Source organism: Athene noctua, chromosome 4, assembly GCF_965140245.1.
Source record: "Athene noctua chromosome 4, bAthNoc1.hap1.1, whole genome shotgun sequence".
Classification (NCBI taxonomy): domain Eukaryota; kingdom Metazoa; phylum Chordata; class Aves; order Strigiformes; family Strigidae; genus Athene; species Athene noctua.
This window is the reverse complement of record NC_134040.1, coordinates 72,287,448-72,308,227: the sequence shown is the minus strand read 5'-3', so window position 1 is coordinate 72,308,227 and position 20,780 is coordinate 72,287,448. Positions and strand designations below refer to the sequence as shown.

Sequence of the window (20,780 nt, the reverse complement as noted above, 5' to 3'; positions counted from 1 at the left end):
TAGACCTAATTTTCACTTTAAATATAGGTTGAATGATCCCAAACCTTTCTGGTTCTTGTTACAGACTGGCACATTCTTGAAAAGAAGTTTGTAGTGAGGTACATATCCTAAGGAGATTAGCTAAAGCCCGTATTTCTTATTAAGCACAAGGGACATTGGGCTTGGAAATATTTTTCTAATAAATAAATGCTGACTTGGTTTTCTTTAAACAGACTAAGACATACCTGTGAAATTCTTTTCATCTGTAGAGTAACTGTTTCTTTTCTGTGAGGCAACTGATCTCCAAATGTATCTGATTAAGGTACCCAATTCAAATATGTATTACTCGCTGAAATATTTTTATTTTCTCAAGCCACATGATACGTTACTATTACTCTACTAAATAACGTATGAAATCTATGTGTACTTTATCTATTGTGTTCTGCAAGTTGCTAGATTTGTGGTTCTGTAATGTTGGCAAGAAGTGTGGGATTTTATTCTGAATCCCACAAATCAAAAGGGATGACTGACTTATTTAGAACATAGTTATTTTTTTCTTATCAACATTATTTTCTCCTGTCTGTATACTTGTCCTGTAATCAGGCTTAAACTATATGACACCTTATTTACTTTTCTTAACTGAAGATGCAGAATGATGATTGTATTTTCAGAGTACTCTGAAATCTATTAATGAAACTGCTGCTGTTTTAAAAATTAAAACTATGCTATTGTAATACCAGCATAATATCTATAGTATGTGTACAGATAAAATTTTACAAGTAATTAATATAAAGATAAGTATTCATTAAAAATTAAAAGTGATGTAATACTTGAGACAAGTTATATCATCCTTGCAAATACCTTCGATTAGGTTAGGATCCTGCATAGAAGGTACTAAAATAAACGGTGATTTTTTTTTTTATTATTTCTTTTAAACTTCACAGTGTGTATGTTCTCATTTGGATAAAGTTTAGCTTCTTGCAGCAGCAGGAAATACTGGGAAGGGGAGCAAAGTGCAGCTTTGGAAAGTAAGGGGAAAAAAAAGTCACCTAGGTGATGAACACACTCTCAAGGAAAGGATGTTAACTGTATCCACTAAGTAATAACATCATAATTGAGGTGGGACTGAATGACACCTAACTTCATAACTATATGTGTGTATAAACACACATATACATATGTATGTGTGAATACAAGTTACCCTAGATTTCAATGAGGGTAATTCAGTCTGGGGTTTATGAGGAACACCACTAAGCTTACACAGGTCTGAGGAGTTCCCCCATTCTATTCAAATTTCAGTCTACTAATCTGCCACTCATCATTCTGTGCTGCAAAAGTAGTCCTTTGCCGCAATTCCATATTTGCCAATTTGCTCCCGTATGGTTTTCATTTGAAGACCCTCAGTACAGTTTCTCTGTCTCACCCACCACTACAAATGGCTCAGGAATTCCCAAGTAACAGAAGCTAGCAAACACAGTCTTGAAATACGTTGTTAACGCTGCTAAAAAGGTGGCTGAAAATCTGTTTGGTCTCAAGGTATCCCACCTTATCAAAATACTTCCTTTGACTCTGGCAGTTGGATAGCCCATAACGTGTTTCATGCCTCTTAACAATTACCCTGAAGTAGAAATAAAATTACTTTATATAGTTCAGATACATAAAAGCATCTAAGCTGCAGACTTCTAGAAGCTAATCAGCCTCTTCCTGGCTCCAATAAGCAAATCATGTGCTATTTACTAACCTGATGTTAGAAGTGGCAAAGACTGAAGAAAACTCTGAAGTCTCTCTCTCCACCCCTCACTTGTGCCCAAACAACACTTTCCTGAGCACCATTTTAGGAGTAAAATCTTCAAGAAGGTGCCAGCCTGAAAACTTACTGCTATTGGACAGAGAAAGCATGTGACTTTTTAGTGTTGGAGACTGTTGTTTATAGTAAAAAATGATACTGTTTTTTTCCCCCCTGCACAGTAGTTCTATATAATTTTAGCAAGCCTGAGGTGCAGAGAGGGCTCTCCAGTCATCCAGATTCAATGTTTTCCCATGCTTCCAGATTAAGTGAACTATGACAGTAACCTGCACCCTCACAGGAGATCTTTTATAAAAAAAAAAGAGTTTATAATAGTTCAGGAATATACACACACACTCACACATTTAGCGTAGGGTTTTTGGATCACATATGTACTATCTCAAACCCTTAATTACCATTTTGATTTTTTTCCTTCTGTATTTGTTCTTGGGGATATTTGACTCTTACTTTATATAAGCTTGATAAGACTTCTCTTGGATTTTATTTAAGTTACCAGTATATGCAAAAGAGTAATCAACATCAAATACTGTTATTTAGTTCTTGCACAGTTTTGTATCACAGTATCTTTACTGGTTAGGAGTTGAATTTATTTTTTCTTCTTTTGATACGGCTGTAACTGCTGTTGTTTCATTGGTACAGTTAAATAGGGATTTAAATCAAGATAGCATCTCTTTTCTGCAGGTTAATGACATATCTATAAAAGGATTCAATGAAAACATATCAGAGATTTGAATGACTTATTGTTCTTGAAAAAGTGTTACGGTTTTGTGTGTCACGGGTGTGCATTATTTTAAATACTTCATGGTGCAAGTTCTTAGCTTGCTATGCACAATTTAGAAAAGATGATAAGAACATATAACTGCCTGAATAGTTCACAATGCTGAGGTAATGTAAAAGCTATAATTCAAAATGTAAGAGAAATTGGATAACATTTTAATGTGTTACATCTGAATTGCAACCAAGCCTCAAGGATGGGATACTGTTATAAGCAGTTGGGATATATACTTCACTTTAATGATCATATTCTACAATGTACTGCCACACATCCAGTGAGCAGTTTTGTATTCTCAGTTCTGAAGTCTGGTGCCAGTGCAATTAATTATTACTTGCTATCGAAAGACATCTTAGCCTGTGTCAATTATGGGTAATTCTATACGTGTTCAGCTTGTCTTCTAAAACCAGTTTTACCTGACTCTTGCATTGAATTTCTTTAGTGATCACTAACTGGTCATTTTTATTTGATTTTATAGTCTTCGATATCATTCTGTGCGTGTATTTTGAAGGCATCTTGTATTATTGTTGTCTTGTTCTTTTGGGGGTCCTGTTGCAGTCTCCTGTTTTTCTTCAACAGCTGTCAAGTTGGGTGTTTTTGATAACAGAACTAATGTTTATTGACACAGCTTAGTCATGTGTGTAGCCTTGTTCTAGTATCTGTAATTATTTCACTCTACAAAAGTAATGCTCTATTAGAAGATGCATCTATACGTAGATTTATAGATACTTAGAGGTGTAACAGGTGTAATGCTTTAGTAACAACTTTTTAATTATGGTGATATCACTGATAACGTTATTAGAATTGCTTAACAGATGGGAATTGTTAAATTTTATTTAGCTTTTATGGACTTTTGTTTCTAAAATAATTTCAGTCTCAGTATTAAATTGGTTGTGTGTTGCTTTTTCACTCTGTCATAAGCATATAAACGTCCTTAGTTTTTCAGATTTATCTAACCAGTGCCAATCAATTTTCTTGAGTGTGAAATATTGTCCTATGATAGTCTTACAGTTCACCGTGATACGTCTAAACCAGAATGTTGAAGATGTAAAGTTGGATCAAACTTCTACTACTTCTGTTCCAGAAGTGACTCCTGTGAGTCTATTGAGTTGATTTTCAGATGAGCATAAGAAAATATTTGCAGAGGGAAGGAAGCAAAAGGTTTTTTTTTTGTTTGTTTGTTTTTGTTTTTGTTTTTTTCTGCCTGCTTGTGTTTACTGTTTTGCAGTAAAAACAAATAGTAACCAGGAGCTTTATGCTTGAGATCTAGGTGTCAAGGTCAGTTCTTCAATATAGCACAGAGTTGCATGCCTTGGAGGCAGCCTTGCTCCTCTTCTTAGAATTCAAAAGAACTCGGGATTTGAGCTGGTGGACTTATATAAATGATTGGAGGGAATAGGCTTTGGGGAGATCTTAATGCTGACACTGATTATTGATATAGCTATAGGTGTTAACCCGTTTTTCAGACTGTTTAGGGCATCCCTTTTCTCCTTGATGCATTTAATCTTCTGGGTCATCTGGGAATCATAGCTGTTACTTATTGGAATACAGTTGTTGCTCATCATGTTAAACCTTGTTTCATGGCTCATTACATGGGATCTACTCCTCCCTGTTCTGGCCTTAATTTTGGTAACACCATTCTGCTTCTCAGAGAAAAATTACTTTTCAGCCCTGAAGAAAACCACTCAGAATTTAGTCCTATGCTAATGAAATATATATGACTCTATATGAGTGAGTAAGATTTGGAAGAATAAATGTGTGTATGTCAGTTTTTCTACTTCATGCTCAGAGTACAAGATCTGCTGGCTTACTTGAGGCTTATAGCCCAAGATAAGTCTGACTCATTTCTAGTGATTTTTGTCCCACTCAGTGAGGGAGGGACCGTAGAAGGAAAGACTAGTTTTTCCCTATAAGCACAAACACACAAGACATGTTTGAGAGTTAAAGCAGTAAAGGTGAGACTTTATTGCCTGCAAAGCTCTTTTATTTTTTTAAAGAAGAGTTCAATTACTGCTAAGTATTTTTTTTTTTTGTAATTTTTTTTGTTCAGCTGCTGCATATTATCTTTTATCTGTCAACTTTCCTCAGTCAAGCTAAGGCAGACCACCCCAAACAACAGTCTTCAATGCAGTACTCTGACACACAGAGGGAGTTATAGAAGATACAGGAAATTGGTTTAAGACTTTCTGAGCATATCCCAAGGAAGCCTGCGGGATCATTTTCCAGTTACAGATTTTGTAGCTAAATAACTGCTTATGTTGAAAAATGCTTTTCATGCCATCAGCATAAAAGGTAATTCCTAACATCTTTCCTCAGTCTTGTGGTGAAGTTTTGAACACTTCCATATACTAGCTCTATTTCTCATTTAAAGTATGTAATGGTTTTATGTGAACCAGTAATATTTTCAGTCTAATGCTTTGTTATATTGTCTGTTGCAAGTGCTTAGGAAAATTTGTGTGTCTACCCCTATTATTATGAAAGACTGACCAAAGCCATATGTGGTAACTGATTCAAGTCATTCATCCAGACATATAACGTATTTTGTATGCTTTACTACTAGATTTGTAAATTCCTCACAACTTAGTGGCAGGCTACGTAAATTTATGAGCTACCAACTGCTGCATTACAAGTATATGAGCTTTCCCTTAGAGGACAAAGATAGCAATAATATCCCAAGAGAAAGTAATCAAAATAGGTTTCCTTCTGCATTTTGAATCACAAGTATTTAATTGGTTCTCTCAGTGTTCATACCTTTCTCTCTTTAAGAAAAAGAAACATTTTCAGACAATGAAAAATGTTTATGCTCTGCATAAAGCAGCACATACATGACTCCGCATTGGTTTCATGTTATGTAGTCAGATTTGTGATTTCTAAGCTCTGTTAAAGGGAGAAGAAACAATATAGAAGACAATCTAACTTAGTTTGTCCTTCAGTATGGGAACTTATTTCATGTAGGACTTGGACACAGTTTACCAATTGCTTTAAGTATGTACTTGTCTAGACAACCTAATAGTATTCAGTTACCTTTTGCATGCATATATCAACTTCTGGGATATTGAAATGGAATTCACTCATTTTGGCACTTGAGTAAGGATGTGACCTCTGCCCTAGCATTTAAGGATGTGCAGTGGTCTGCAGACAGGGCTGCACAGTTTCACCTCAGATAAAACAGATACCAAACTGTGGGGGAAACACTAGCCTTTGCTTTCTAAGTTCTGTGAAAAGGTGTAAAACATTGCGAATAAGAAATTTTCAAACAATGTTTAGTTGTTTTTAATTTATTAGCCATAATGGAAGCACTGGGACCTGAGCAAGTGTAGTGGCAAAAGTTAAAAATTATCATGAGATGTATCAGTTATCTCATTATCTGCTATAGTGATTAGGTAATTTCTTACACATTATTTGCTAGAAGACAAAATGTTTTTTCTCTAAAAACTTGAAGAAGGTATTTGACATTTAAACAAGATATATCAGAGTATGGGCCTGTAGGATACCTAAGGAAGTATTTCTCAATAACGAGAATGAGATAATTTAAGGATTATAAAGGTATGTTAACTACTAAAATCCAGCTATGGTACATCAGTGACCAAAATTTATTGTCAGGTATTTGATCTTGTTGATATGAATTTGGTTATCTCGCTAAAATTCAAAGTACCCTTGCACATACTGTTTTTTTCTCTATCTCTCCAGTTAATTAAAGTACCTTCTTAAGCTTTTATCTAGGAACTTCCATGAGCATTTAATTATGTTCCCTTATACATTTACAAACTTATCCTTGCCTAACAGCATCAGTAAAACATTTTAGTGGTATGTGTCAGAAGTTACAGCATTTCTTTGTGTATTATTGTTTGTATAAAAATGATTATATACTGTGGCAATAAAAAGACAGTGTATGTTAAAAATGTCCATACTGTTTTTCATAGGCAATTGTAGTGACTCCTTTTTCTACAGTTTCTTATTTTTGTTTAACTCAGCATTCATGATGTTTGCTGATTCATATGATGTTTTTAAGTTTCTATATTACTCACCATATCTGTAAGTTCCATAATTGCTATATGGCCACTATGAGCAAGAGGGCATAAAAATGCATTGAACTTGATGTCTTTTATCAACACATTGAGAACATAACTCTTGAGAAATCTTGAATCGAATAATAGTTTGCTTACATTATGAGTAGCTTTAACAAAAATAACGTCTACCAGGGTGTACTTGTATAATGATAGAATTTCAGAAAAAATTAATATATATGCATATAGATTTGTTTCATATTATTTTAACAATAGGTATTTTTGTAATTTTACTGTCTTCACTGTCTGTGGATCTACCCAATTTCCAGTCTTCTGTTCCCCCCCCAATCTGGTACAAGCCACATAGGCTTGACTATAATAAATACATATAAAAATAATCATCCAGTGTTAATATTCACAAAGAACATTGACTGAATATCACTGGTTTAATTACAGATTTTGAAAAGTAGCTTACGTCTTCACAGATTCTAAGTTCAGGTATTTGTTGATTTTCGGAAGTCCTCAGCTTGTTTAAAAGAGGTATTTTTCTCAACAAAAATAATCATACAGATCATATAAAAATAGTTAATATTTCTTTCAGCATAGCTTTCTTCTTGAAATCTGTTCAGCACTCTTCTTAAACTGAGACCAGTAATTTTAACTTCTTCCTTCTATTGTGTTGCAAATATATTGTCCTTAGTAGACCTGTGGTTTTCCTTACATCCCATTTTCTGTTGCCGCATCTGGTCTTATTTGCTTTGTAATGATAATTATGTTGTAATGTCTCTCATAATTTTTTGTATTCCTTAATTTCTTCCATTTTGTACTATTTTCACACTATGGTGTTCTCTGTCTCCATGGCAATGAGAGGTAGACCAGAACATTGTTCTGAGCCTTGGCATAAGAGAGTATTTGTTGGGAGAAATATACCAAAATCCTGTCCATGTGACTGGCATGATATGGCAGACCTCATGATTATCTTTGTAATAAATTTTCTCTAGACTGAAAAACAAAAAAGCATCAGCAGCAAAAGTATAGTATCTATTTTGTAACTTATTTCAGATTTTTCATCTTGACATGCTAAAAATACAAAAACTTTGAGCTTCCTGAAACAAAGCTGATGAGTAGCACTTTTCTTTAATCTTGCTGTCTGCAGATCTAGTTGAAAAAAAGTTTTCTAGAAATTGAGTAAGGGCCAAGGCCTTTGCAAATACTTTTCTTAGTCACTAGACCCTTAAAAGCTACACTGTTCGTCTTTGTGCTCTCTGTGTCCTTTGCATCCTGAACACAATACAACAATTTTATTAGCTGCATTCTACAAAAAAAAAAAAAAAAGGATGAGGGTGAGGGGGCAAGAGGAGGGTAAAAAAAGGCAGACAAGTTACATGAGCTCCTGTCATTTGTGGAACAGAGAGACCCTTTTGAACAGGCATGTGGAAGTCCCACAGATGGCCTTCTACTTCATGTGTCAATATGTTTCAGCTCTCCTCTCAGCTCTGTTACAGCTCCTGTAGTCTAACAAACCTGTTTTAAGGCTCTCCTTGCAAGTTAAATCTTGACAGCGTAAAAGGAGGTGCGTGGCCAAAACTTTTTGTATGTGTTTGTAGTGAAAAGATGGTTGTTTTTTTTTTAATTCATGATGAGAAATAAGAGATTCACTTTTACAGAAATGTTTTATATTTTACTGGGTTTTAGAAGCTTATAATGTTTGTGCTTTGATATTAATTCCTTCATTTTAAAAAAAAGTTTTTTCAGTATTTTCTCAGCATTTCTGAATATAAGCTTTAGCAAGCATTTGGTATTTATTGGCAAATGATTTCAACACTGTGCTATCAAACCTGCTGTCAGTAATGCTGCTAGTACCAAATAGACAGCCTCCACAGAAATCTTACTGAATGAGATCTGTGAAACAGAGAGAGCTGAAAAGTAGTGGCTCTTAGCCCAGCCTCATGAATGGTACTAGAAGCGTTAGGCAAAGAAAGGGAGCGGGATAAACATGGAGTGTGGGGAGCTGAGTGCCAGAGTTGCTGGAGGCAGCTATTGCTTTCAATTGTGCTTTGCCAGCCCCAGTGAGTTCAGGCCTCTGTGGAGCGGTGTGGCCCAGGAGTCTCAAGCAGCAGAGGAAGCTGACATGAGCCTCTCTGGAGGCTGGCACTGAACAACAAACTGGCATCATTTCGCTCCAGCACCCTGCTCAAGGAGGCTGGGTGCTGCACAACTAAGAAGGGAGTTTTACAGCAGGGCTCAATCTTGTCTATAGATGTTAGGTCCTTCACTACTAGAGGAGCAGGTATTACCTCTGTGGTGGTTCGTTATGTTGAAGTTTATTTTTTCATATATAGTTCTTTGACTTACTAAGCTGATCTTGAAAAGATTATCTGTTTCCCAGAGGTACTGGATGTGAAGTGCCTTTATCTGTGTCTGAGGTGCTTTGAAGCACTGAACTACTTCTGCTGGTTTTGGCTAAACTAACTGTATTTCTAATGGAAGACTTAATATGGGGTAAAGGAGTTGTGGTGGTTTGAGCCCAGCCGGGACCGGAGACCACCTTGCCGTTGTCCCTCCCTCACCCTCAGGCTGGACAGGCTGGAAATGATGCACAAACCCCAGGGTTGAAATAAGGGGAAGTTTAATACGGCGGTGTAATAAACAATCTGAACAACAACAATAGCAATAATAACAACAATAAACAGTAATAACAGTAAACAAGACAAAAAATATACAGAGAAATACCACAATGAACACAGCCAGCCCACCACGCGTGCTTCCCACAACAAAAGCCACAAAGGAAAGTAACCCGGCTGGAGATCCCTTTGCCCTGCTGGGGAAACTTAACCCTATCCTAGCTGAACTAGGACAGGAGTCAAATCTGACAGTAGTCACCTTTCTCTCATCTAGGCTATAAAAATCTTCTAGACTTTGTTTTTTTCTTATTTTTCAAGTAAGTAATGCATCCAATTGGTTTTTCTTTAAACCTTGATTTACTAAAGAAGGGTTCGTGCTCTGTGCTTCTTTGGAGTGTTGGAAAGGAGTCCTCAAAGGTGGCCTCAGGGGAAGCATAAGAGGTATCTCAGCAGGTGAGCAGTGGATCCAGTTGAAAATAAAGTATAGAGCCAAAAAATTAGGTAGGCAAACAGTCCTTGCCCTCCTAGAACTAGTTCTGTTCCTAGTTATACTGCACGTCCTTAGCAGTGTGGCATCCATAAGATACGTGCATATTGTCCTACAGATTAAGCAACCTATTGAATACATCTGGGACAATTAGTAAAAATGTGTTCAAGAGCACGTGGTCCATCCAGACTTCCTGCCCTCACAGATTTTCTGGGACACATAAGATGCTGCAATAGGGGAGTGTGGTAGTTACCTTATTCCCTTGAGTGCACTAGCCTGCAGTTAACTGGCTAAACTAATGCTCCACATTTATGTAACAGTGCTCACATGGCTTATGAGATGTCTATGCAGGTCAGCAGAGAGGAAAAGCAGCATCTGATAGGCAGGCAGGTATTCACATGCTGCTGAAGAGCATGTCCGTATCCTGGATGAGGATCCCAGGCTGGCTTAGATTTCAGGTTGAAGAATTTCCCAGTACAGAAGCATCATACATTTTTTATGGTGCAACTTATACTTCCCCAGTTATGGCTTATGTTTTAGGGTAGTACTCTCCTTAGATGAGGTTGGAGTATCTTAGTTACTCTGTGTATGCTGCCTGTGGCCTTCATCTATTTGGGGAAACTGCAGTGTTTAGGAGTGGTAGATTTTCCATATGATGGAAGCTTTGATCATGTCTCATCTTTTTATTGCTGTAACACTTCTCATATGAACAGCAATTTAAGACTTTACATTGTAACGGCAGTCTTACTGACATTAGACTGAAGGTCCTGGAGCAAGACATAAGTGGAAAAAAAAAAAATCTGCACACTGTTGGTGCTAACTTATTTTTTCCAGCACTGGAAAGAGATTGGGACAGAGGTATCAGGTGACAACGCTACCACAGCTCTTTCAGTGAGTCTTAGAATATAAATATGTGTTACGTAGTCACTGGGAAGGTTGGTGCAAATGAGTCAAACCCTGTGCTATTGGAGAGGTGCGGAGATGTGAAAGGGAGATATTTGGTGAGCTCAAGTCTGCTGCAGAACTGAGCTTGAGGCAAGTGGAGGGCTGCTATGTGGGACTGTTGGCTCATTGAAATGGAGTCTGAAAATAGCATAGCTACCAAATAGCAAGGACCTAGCCTAAAAGACATAAAGAGCTTTCAGATTAGATGAGAAGCAGATGTATGTACTTGAGATGCAGATATAAGAAATGGAATAGAAAAACCATTAAGAACTCCTTGAAATGAAAACCAGCAAAATAGTCTCATAGCTAATGACAGCAAGGAAAAAATCTGAATCTGATACTGTAGCTTTAAAGTTATATTTAGGGAACATACACAGCCTGGAAAACTTTGGTTTCAAAATTGACAAAATATGATTTCATGTCCATCTACAGATTGGAGTATGTAGCTGTTCTTTGACAAAAACAAACCGCTATATAAGAATAGAGAGGCCAGCAGTAAAGTGTAATTTTTGCATTATGATAAGTTGTGTAAAATTTGAGTGGAATTTTGTATGGGTAGAATTTTGTTTGACATTGAATGAAATTCAGAAAATCTTGTATCTTTCCTGCTTTGGTAACTGTTAGAAGTATTGTTTCTTGAAAAGGCATTATATGTGAAACAGTACCTCACGGTAAACAGTTGCCTATTAAACTTTTCCCTAAAATGGTAGTTTGTAAGTCGCACAATAATACCTCTGCTGTACAACCTGTGCTGTAGCAGTGATGTTATATAAAATATGAATTCAGAAAACTGCTTCAATTTCAGTGGATTCTCTGACATAAACCAGCTTTGATTTTAATATATAGGCTTTTAATGCATAGGCCATACTAGAGATAAAATGTGAACATGAAACAAGGGCTGGATTTGCTTTATCCGTTTTTTCAGGTCAACCTTGGTCTGAAAATATTTGTGAGGAAGCTGTCCTCCTTGCTCAAAGGCACCTGTTGTTACCTGAGTTAGATTCATCATATCTACCATGTATCTTTAGAGATCCAGATTTCTGAGGGATAATAATTCAAGTGATGTCAGCAATATATTGCAGCATCTACAGAAAATGTTGCAGAGGAGAGATCAATAAAATGATTTAACAAATGCCCTACACAAGAAAGAAAATTAATAGGATCATATTTTTGTATCCCTATTGAAAACGGAAAATTTCTGTTGTATGACTACGTTTTCAGGTACGATTTTTTTTCTAGTGAGCTTTCTTTTACTGTACTTAAATGGATATTTATTAGAACTCATGTAGTAACTGCTTTTTTAAGAATGAGGAGAGTTCATACAGAAGAATATAGAAGTCCAAAAAGAAGCAATAAAAGTGTTTGAGGCAAAATGCCTTTTTTTTAAAAAAAAAAAAAAGTTTTTTTGATTAAGCTGGTTTTGATAATTCTGAGTACTTTTTTTTAGGCTGTCATATTTTCAGTCTGCATACATGAAATTTTTTAAAGGTAAGCCGTTTTCAGGAAAAATAAAAAATACCTCCTAGTCTCAAACTGCATATGTAATTGTAGCATGAAGTTCAGTTCTTAGAAACTCTTCATCACTATGACCCTTATTGAGCATAATGCTTAAACATGCATAATTTTAAGGTATGGATATTAAACTCATTGAAATCCATTATACGTGTCTATTAGAAGTTATTTATGTGTCTTTCACACAGAGAGAGACTTGAAAGAATAACTGACATTTCACATAGTTTCAACTAGAGCAGTAAGGGTGAATTTTTATTTAAAATGTGTGGATACCTTTAGCTAGAAAATGTTGAAAAGTTGGTATGGTTATTGTGTCAAATTTGTGACTTTATTCTGTATACTTTTACAGCCTGCTCTTTAGCATGCTCAGGACAAAGGCAAGGAAGCTTCTGAAGGAAAATCAGAAGCCATAGGCTCTGTCCTGAGACATTGTCTTTTGCATTTATAGATTGTTAAAGCATACTTTGGCTAGAGACGCTGTGATGCTACTCAACCTTAACTTTAAACTGTGTATTTGTTCATTCTGGTTTTAATTTTATATTCAAATTCTGAAAAATGAGACTTTGTAAATTATATAGTATTTTGATATTCTGAAGAGGATGTTGAATATTATAATAATTAAACTTACTGACTGATAATCAGGAAAGGTCTGAATGTAACAGAAAGCCAGGTTCTTCAAGTGATAGGTTAAATAGCTTTAGGAATATTTGTAAAATTGTGGAACTGCAATGTATTGAAGCAATTTCTTTACTTACTCTGTGAATCAATTAACTATTTTATTTTGGGTTTAGAGACACATAAAGATTTTGTTTAACATATCCAATAATGGACTTTAACAGGTGATTTGAAAAATAAAGTCTTTAGGAAAATCAGTATAGGTATATAAGGTATATATGTACGTATAGTTTGGAATTTTCTATCTTCAATCCATCCAAATCATAACAAATTAATTCATTACCTTAAATGCAACACCATCCAAACCATAGTACAGTTCAAAGAAACAAAACCAGCCCCCCACCAATCTAAAAAGAAAATGGAGGGATAGACATAATTAGAAGAATACAGAACAAAATAGAGTTATTGTGTTGCATATAGATACATAGTGCTGCTTCATCTTGAATGCTCTGCACAGTTCTAGTCATACCATATAAAAAAAAAAAAAGACTTGGAAAAGATTCGGAGAAGGGTATGGAGTGGCTTTATAGACAGAAGTAAGTCAGCCAAGGCTCTTATTTCTAGAAATGCCTGAGGGATGTTATATTTGGGATCTGTGAAGTTGTCTGCAGTATAGAGATGAACAAGAAATGATTTATTGTCTGGTTGGTTTGAGGCCAACTTGAGAACGTGTAATTTATACAAGCTCCACTTCTGTATTCTTCCTTAAGCCTAATGCAGGATGCTTTGCCTTAGGGATTTTGGTCTCACTCAAGACTGCTCTTCTGTTCTAACAGCCTTATGTTCTAGTTATTCTAACTTTTTTCACCATTTTAATAATAAACATATTGTCCGAATGGGTTCATTGTAGGTAAACATTACTGATTTAGTAGAAATGAAAAGAGAATCTATCATTTTTATGTTTTTTCAAGAATTGAAAGTTTTGGCAGCGTGATTTATGGAACGTCATTGCATTAAAGATGGCTCAAACCTGATCAGAACACCACTCTAAGATTATCATCTCCATAGTTACTATAAGGAGGGATATAAATGGAAAATATAATCATAATTATAATTTCTGCTTATGTCTTCCATGATTTTTTTTTAATCATTTGATATGCCTGTCTGTATGTATTTACTTTCAAAAAATATTAATTAAAAGGGCAAATAACGTATACTGATTCATAGATTGTTAACCTGGGCAGCATCAGACTAAAGGAATGCATAAGTATTGGTAGTGAACTATGGTTCTATTTTGCACTTCCAGATTCTGCTCATTTCTGTCTTCCTCTTTCAAAGCATGCATTGCCATAACATTTTTACTAATAAAACTTCATCAGTGAAATACAGTTTAGGCTGCAACCACTTTTTTTTTTTTTTTTCTTTTCTGATGAACTATTAAAACCCAAAGAATGTTTTATTTCTGTAAAGATGAGCTTCGTGCTTGACCATTTTAAATTGAGATTATGTGTCTTTGACAACTGTATGAGACGTGCATTTTCCTAGTAGTTCAATTTTTTGTGAATTGAGGTTTCTTTATGGTGGTCTTGGTGATCTTTTAGCAAGTGGGATGGAACTGTTGGATATGACAATACACTCACTGTAGTTTGTGAACCTGGATTTATGGAGACATTAAAATGTTAGGTACAGTCTTTCTAATGTTTTGTTTTAGAGAATAGTGAGATAAATTAAGACCTACTAAATAATTCTAGTCATTTTTCTGCTCCATTATCTGAGATGGGGGAATCAATTTATTTACATGTTTCAGGTATGAATTTATAAGTTACAAACAAATTTACTAAAATCTTGAAAGCTACTTAAGTTTTTCTTTCTTGAAATTGTAGCCTAATACAGCTGATGACATAATTAGGAGGTTATTTTATGTTTAGGAAGATGATTTTTAGAAAAACAAGTTAATTAGTCTTATTTAATGACAGATCTCACTGATGCAGTTGAAAACTACATAGCAGAATATTTTTCTAAAATTCATGTATCATTTTTAAAATGTAGTTATATTTTATTGATGACTACTTTGGAGCTTTGATTTAGACAAATCATTAATGGAAAATGTAATTAAGCTTTTCAGTACCTTAAAGTACTGGACAACTACTGTAACATTTTAAAAGCAGTGTTAAAAACGTTAAGTGTGTAAGTAGTGTGAGAAATACTTTTTTTCTATTTTATATGCTAGTAGAGTAACATTGATTGAATAGCATTTTTACTTAATGAGTGCAAATGGCCTCTGAATGACACTGTTTTATTCTATATGAGTAATTTGTCCCATTATGATGTCTGTAATATTTTTCTCATTTGTTTTTTACTGCTTGCCTTTTCTAGGAAGTAGAGGTTGGTATACATCTTCTGTATTTAATGATTCTGTGAATTTTTTGTGTATACATTGATTTGTTACATTTTACTAAAAGTAGGTTGTTTCTCCCTCTCCAGGATGATTATTTTCGTACATGGAGTCCGGGTAAACCATTTGATCAAGGTAAGATTCTGCTACTAGTTATTTGTATGGGATAAAATTTAAGTATTTATGATCATCATTTTATATCTGTGATTTTTGCCAAGTTTGTATTGATTAGAGACAGAGATGGGAGCATTAGGAACCTCCAGAGTAGCTTAAAGTTTCCCTCATGTAAGCAAGTTCATGGGGTTTGGGAGGTTTAGTTTAATTTTATTTATATATTTAACTTTAGCACTGTTGTGTTTTCAGTAGGACATTTGAAGAAAAACAGGTGTGCGATCTGATATTTGTCTTTTGCAGTTAAAAACATTTCATTAAGATGTTGAAAGTATTTTTATATCTGGCTGATAAAAGAAGATCTAGAAAAAACAGTTCTGGAAGTCTCTGTCATGTTCAAGTGATCTGTCTTGAGGCAAAACACAGATGGAGCTTTGAGAATGCTACAGTAGAACAATTTCAGCCTTAGAGAAGTTTGAGCAAATGCAGCAAATTTTCACATTAAACATTCCCTCCCCAGGCATTGGAACTTAATACTTACTGTCAATATAATCCACCTCATGTATATTGTTTCAAAGTGTATGACTACTCTTGTGAAACTACTGACAATTTTGGTACTTCTTTTTTAATTGCTACAAGGAGAGCTTCAGAGACCAGTGGCACAAATGCAATAAAGAAACAGTGTAGGGGCTTGTACACAACAGACTGAGATAAAAACATGTTGCAAAAATAATGTTTATTAATTTAAAGAACCTTCTCCATAATGGATACTAACTTTTAATGGCGATTTATAATGAATTCTGTTTTACAACCACATCTCTTAGAGATGGACTTTCCACCATCTTCTATGCCTTTCTCACTTTAATTCAGGATTACTGTAGTAAGCCTGTGAAAGGAAATGCCTCAATTTCTTAAATGAATGCACCTGGCTTGTTTTAGCAGTTTGTGGGAGAAAGCAGAGGGAGAGGAAAAAAGTCACATTTATATTATCACTACTCTTTGAATTGTGGTGATTTTCTGCAGGTTTGTTGGAAATTTGTAAACATTAATTTAGATCCATGGTAGCCTGAATATTTTAGAACCTGACAATTTCACAGACCATGCGTTTCACCTCATTATATACTAATACATTAGGAAAAAGTACTTGACTTGAGTTCTTCTGACTTCTCAAAGATTCCTTTCTTTTGATGAAGTACTTCATCAAACAAGCAGCCTTATCACTTCACTGCAAAGTACCTTTATTCTATTCCTTCTTTTTTTGTTGTTGTTTTTTTATAGAGGGGCATAGTCTGCAAATACATTTTTAGTATGAGAACTGGAATAGGTTATACATTAATTAAGGACTTTCTGGTGCAAAATCTTTCATCAGAAGACATTGAATTGAATACACTCTAGTTCTGCTCATGGTTTTTTGTTATTGCATACTTGGTCTGTTTTGGGTTTGGGGTTTTTTGTTTGTTTTTAATTGGTTGGTATTTTTTCAGAAAATACACTGAAATACTACTTTTTCCCCAACAGATTTACACTTGTACACACTCTGGCTTGTTCTATTACTCTGAGTTCTTTGGGGATCCTGATTCTACTTTGTAGAATACTTTTCTGAATTTAAAAACAACCCAACTAAGAAAACAATATTAAGGTTATCTGTCCTACCTTGTTTGCAAAATGAACTGTGTATTGGGTAGTGAATATTTGAAAAGCATGCCTACCGAGTTTTCATATCCTTGTTAACTGAAAATTAGCATTAAAAGATATAAATGCATTTGGTGAGTAGTTTTATCTACATTTTACTGTGTAATTTATATCTGAAAAACAAGAAATGCTACTTGGGAACGCTTTTACATAAAAACTACACTGAAGTTTTATTATTTAAAAATGTTCCTAGTGTCTTTAATTTGTCGGTCTAACATTTAAAGACTATCAGGTATTTTTACCTGCAAACACTGCTTTTCAGTTTTCCTTCAATAACTACTACAGTCTTTGTATTGAATTTAGCAATGATATTGAAATGAGCTGTATGTGAATGGATTTAATTTATCAAGAATTAAATGTTTTCTGGTCTCTGACATACAGATATTCTTTATTAATCAGAGGCTGGCATGCTGTTGTTATTTTTTTGAAAGTCTGTAAATAACATTAATGACTAGATCTGGGAGATACACTAAAAGATAGAAGAAGATTTCCTAGTCAAAATCTTGCTTTCCATGTTTGCAGAACTGTCTTCCTCTTACTTCTGGGTATAATGTGAAATGATTTTTTGAAACATAGCAAAATATTCCTGAGAATAAAATATAGCTGTGGAAGTATCATGTACTGGTTCGTACATTCAGGTCTCTTTCATCAGATGGGAAACGTGATCATGGGTGATATTTTGTGGGAAGAGCCATTCATACTTTAAAAGTGTGCTAACCTTGCAAATGTCGATTGCTTAGGAGTCAGTGTAATGTTCATGATTTACTGAAGAAATCACATCTTTTATGATTCCCTGTGTTTGGGGAAATATAATAAAAGACATACAGCACATTTGTTTTTCCCCTCTTATTATTTAATGATGTAGGAAAAAGTGAGAGTTGGTAGACTATAAAAACTAAGGTTTAGGTTTACATTCTGATAGTCTCTCTAAGTGTTGTTCCAGGGGTGTGCCATAAGCACTGCACCAGTGCTGATTCCGCTCCTGTTGTGTGCCACTTCACTACTAAGTTTAAAAGAGGTAAGGTTTAACTGTTAATTAGCTCTTCACTTCAGTAACCATACATGTAGAATTATGGGGTTTGCATTTTTTTTTTTCTTTCACCAAAGTGAACTGTTCAAAACAATAAACAGGGACATCGTGAATGACTGACTGTGGAGTCCTGTGATCTGTTAGGACTTGTTGCAAGCCAAGCAGTCTGTGTTAGAGAATCTTTACAAGGGTTTCCCCTTCAACCTTCTGTTAATGCCATTCTGGTTTGTGCAGCAGCTTCTCTCGCAAGGGAGAGCATTTCATAAAATATGTTCTCCCAAATGAAAACATGAAACTCCTAAGTGAAGCACACATTTTTAAATTGTAGAGATAAACTTGCAGTAAAAGACTAAAATTGCTCACTAAAGGTGGTGTTTAAACAAGTCTGTTGTGTTAAAGTTTGTAATAATACTCCTGAAGATACAGGCAGATAAGTTCTTTGAGGAGAGAAATAAATAATATCCCTAATTTATCACTATCAGTGTTTTATTTATTTTAATTTTATTTGTTTTATCAATATTTGGCTTTTCAGAAACTTACTTATAAATTTGTGAAAGTATGGAAACTTACTTATAAATTTATGAAAGTATGCAAGAAATCTTTTTTGCATTAAAAGATCTGAAGTCCAGGACCGGCCTAGATATTTTTGTCTATTTATTATGAAAATAATGGATTATAGCAATTACTAGTGCTGCTATAGGAATTTTTTTCTGATTTAAATTACAGCAGCTTTACATGATGAAGTTACAAATAGATATTTGAAGTTCCAAAATCTATATATAAACAAAATATGAAGACTTTTAAACTGTGTGAACCCCAGCTAACTAATAGAGGTGGTGCTGGAATATTTAGCTGTATGTCTGTGTTTTTAAATTATTAGTTATCATTTTAAAAAATACTCAATCTCTGTTACACCCCTTTGTCTTTTAGGCTGTGGCATAGGGACCTGGTACACATGTAACTCCTTACCGATACCACTAGTAGTCAGACAAATGGTGTTTTGTTTACATTTATTATTTTGTATATCTGTATTCTGCTTGAAATCAGCAATATATGGGGAAATTTTAAAAATTATTTTTAGCCAACATAGTAAACAGTAATTTGCAGGTGGTATTTTTAAGGAACCAGTGCTTGCAATATAGGCATATCTTTGAGGTCTACACATAGTTATTATTTTCCTAAGATTTATATGACTAGTAAAGCATTTTGCGATATTTTAATAGATTTACTGTATATGGATATATGAATAATACATATTCTTATATATATTATATATATTTTATATTTCTTAATGCTAATATTTTGTTGTCATATTTGAAAAATCTGGTTCAAGGAGTCAATAGTTGTGCATATGATAGTAAAATGAGTGCCTAACAGAGTCTTAATTTGCTCTTCTATACGTGGTGTATTTTGAAAGGCATTCTTATGTGAATATGATTAAGCATGTCCAGATTGCTTAGGTAGACAGATCTGTGTAATTTCATTGGTAATAATGGTTAGAGAGTGGTGATATGGAAATAGATGTCTAAATATTCCAGGACACTAGCCCTTACTATGAAAATGTATAGTGATATTTACTCCTGGGCTGCAAAATCTAAGTTATTTTGAAAGATGGAAAAATACTGATTGCAATCCACCAGTGCCATTCCTTAAAGCAACATCTGACATTTGTCCAAAGAGTACTTGTTCCCATTGAAGTCTTATTTGCTTATATACATAGAAGATAGAAAAATGTATTTAAATAGATGTATATGATAGATATATACACACAAACTTAGTGTTTATGTATTTCTATAAATATCACAATGTAAATTCTTAATAAACCGTCATGTGGGGCAGGTGTTATTGTTGGAATAAACCTTAATGTTCTATTAATCGTAATTAGTTACTGCCAAAAGGCAGGTTTTGTCCTTTAAATGGTGTTAGAAACAAGCAGTTAGGATGTTTGGTTTTTTTGGAATATTCCAAGTTGAATATTTTAGTAGCTTTAATGTATGTTTTATCATTGTTTTCTCAAATTAAAAAAAAAAAAAACCAAACAACAAAAAAAACACAGAACTTGTTAATACATTTTCCTGATACCACTTTTACATCACATAAAAATATTCAGGGTACTTTTGGTACATTTTATTTTTAGACTACAGATGGTAGCAGAGCATGGAGGTTGAAGATACTGAGTAAAATTGCATACACAAAGATACTGGCATAATTTTTTTAAAGTGGAAGGAGTGCTTTCCCTTGCTCAATAGAAATATCTTGGAGGAACAGTGAAGTATTTTCATGTAATGGAAAAAATATGAAATGACATTTCCATGGACGATGAACACCCTGAAGGAATCGTTGGTTTGTAGAGATATTTATAACATTTCTTGTAGACCATTCCACTGAATTATTTTTGGCTTTTATAGTATCAGGTTATATTAGATGTCTGTTTACAGCAGAAATGTTGTAGATACCATTTTACAGCAGAAATAAATTTTGAAACAATTTAAAACACGTATATTTTAGTTCAGTCTTTGCCTTTTAGCTCTGTTTCTTCTACCTAGTTCTGCAATAATTTGGGTAACTAAGGATATGCAAATACATGCAAACACCTCTAATTTGTGAATACGTTTATACGTTTGTACTGTGAACTGAAACCCACTTAGTCATATTCAGTAAAATAATTTGATTCAGTCATTTGCAAGCCCTGGGAAGTCATAAGGGAGTTTAATGTAGATGCATTAGTTGAAGACTGTGAAAACAGTTATGTAGATTTAACTTTGCTACATTTGATATGTGCACTCATGATCTAGTTTTTATAT

At 34.4% G+C, this 20,780-nt stretch overlaps 1 protein-coding gene across 2 annotated transcripts in view; it reads left to right on the top strand.

Annotated features, from left to right (window-relative positions):
• The window catches only part of SPOCK3 (SPARC (osteonectin), cwcv and kazal like domains proteoglycan 3), a 213,659-nt gene that overhangs the window by 60,029 nt on the left and 132,850 nt on the right, over nt 1-20,780 (top strand). Inside the window, exons 3-4 of one of the 2 annotated variants that reach the window (XM_074905727.1) lie at nt 15,125-15,133; nt 15,233-15,278. In XM_074905727.1, coding sequence (XP_074761828.1) covers nt 15,125-15,133; nt 15,233-15,278 — 55 coding nt within the window. The remainder of the gene's footprint in view (nt 1-15,124; nt 15,134-15,232; nt 15,279-20,780) is intronic. The other variant, XM_074905726.1, reaches the window with a different exon arrangement.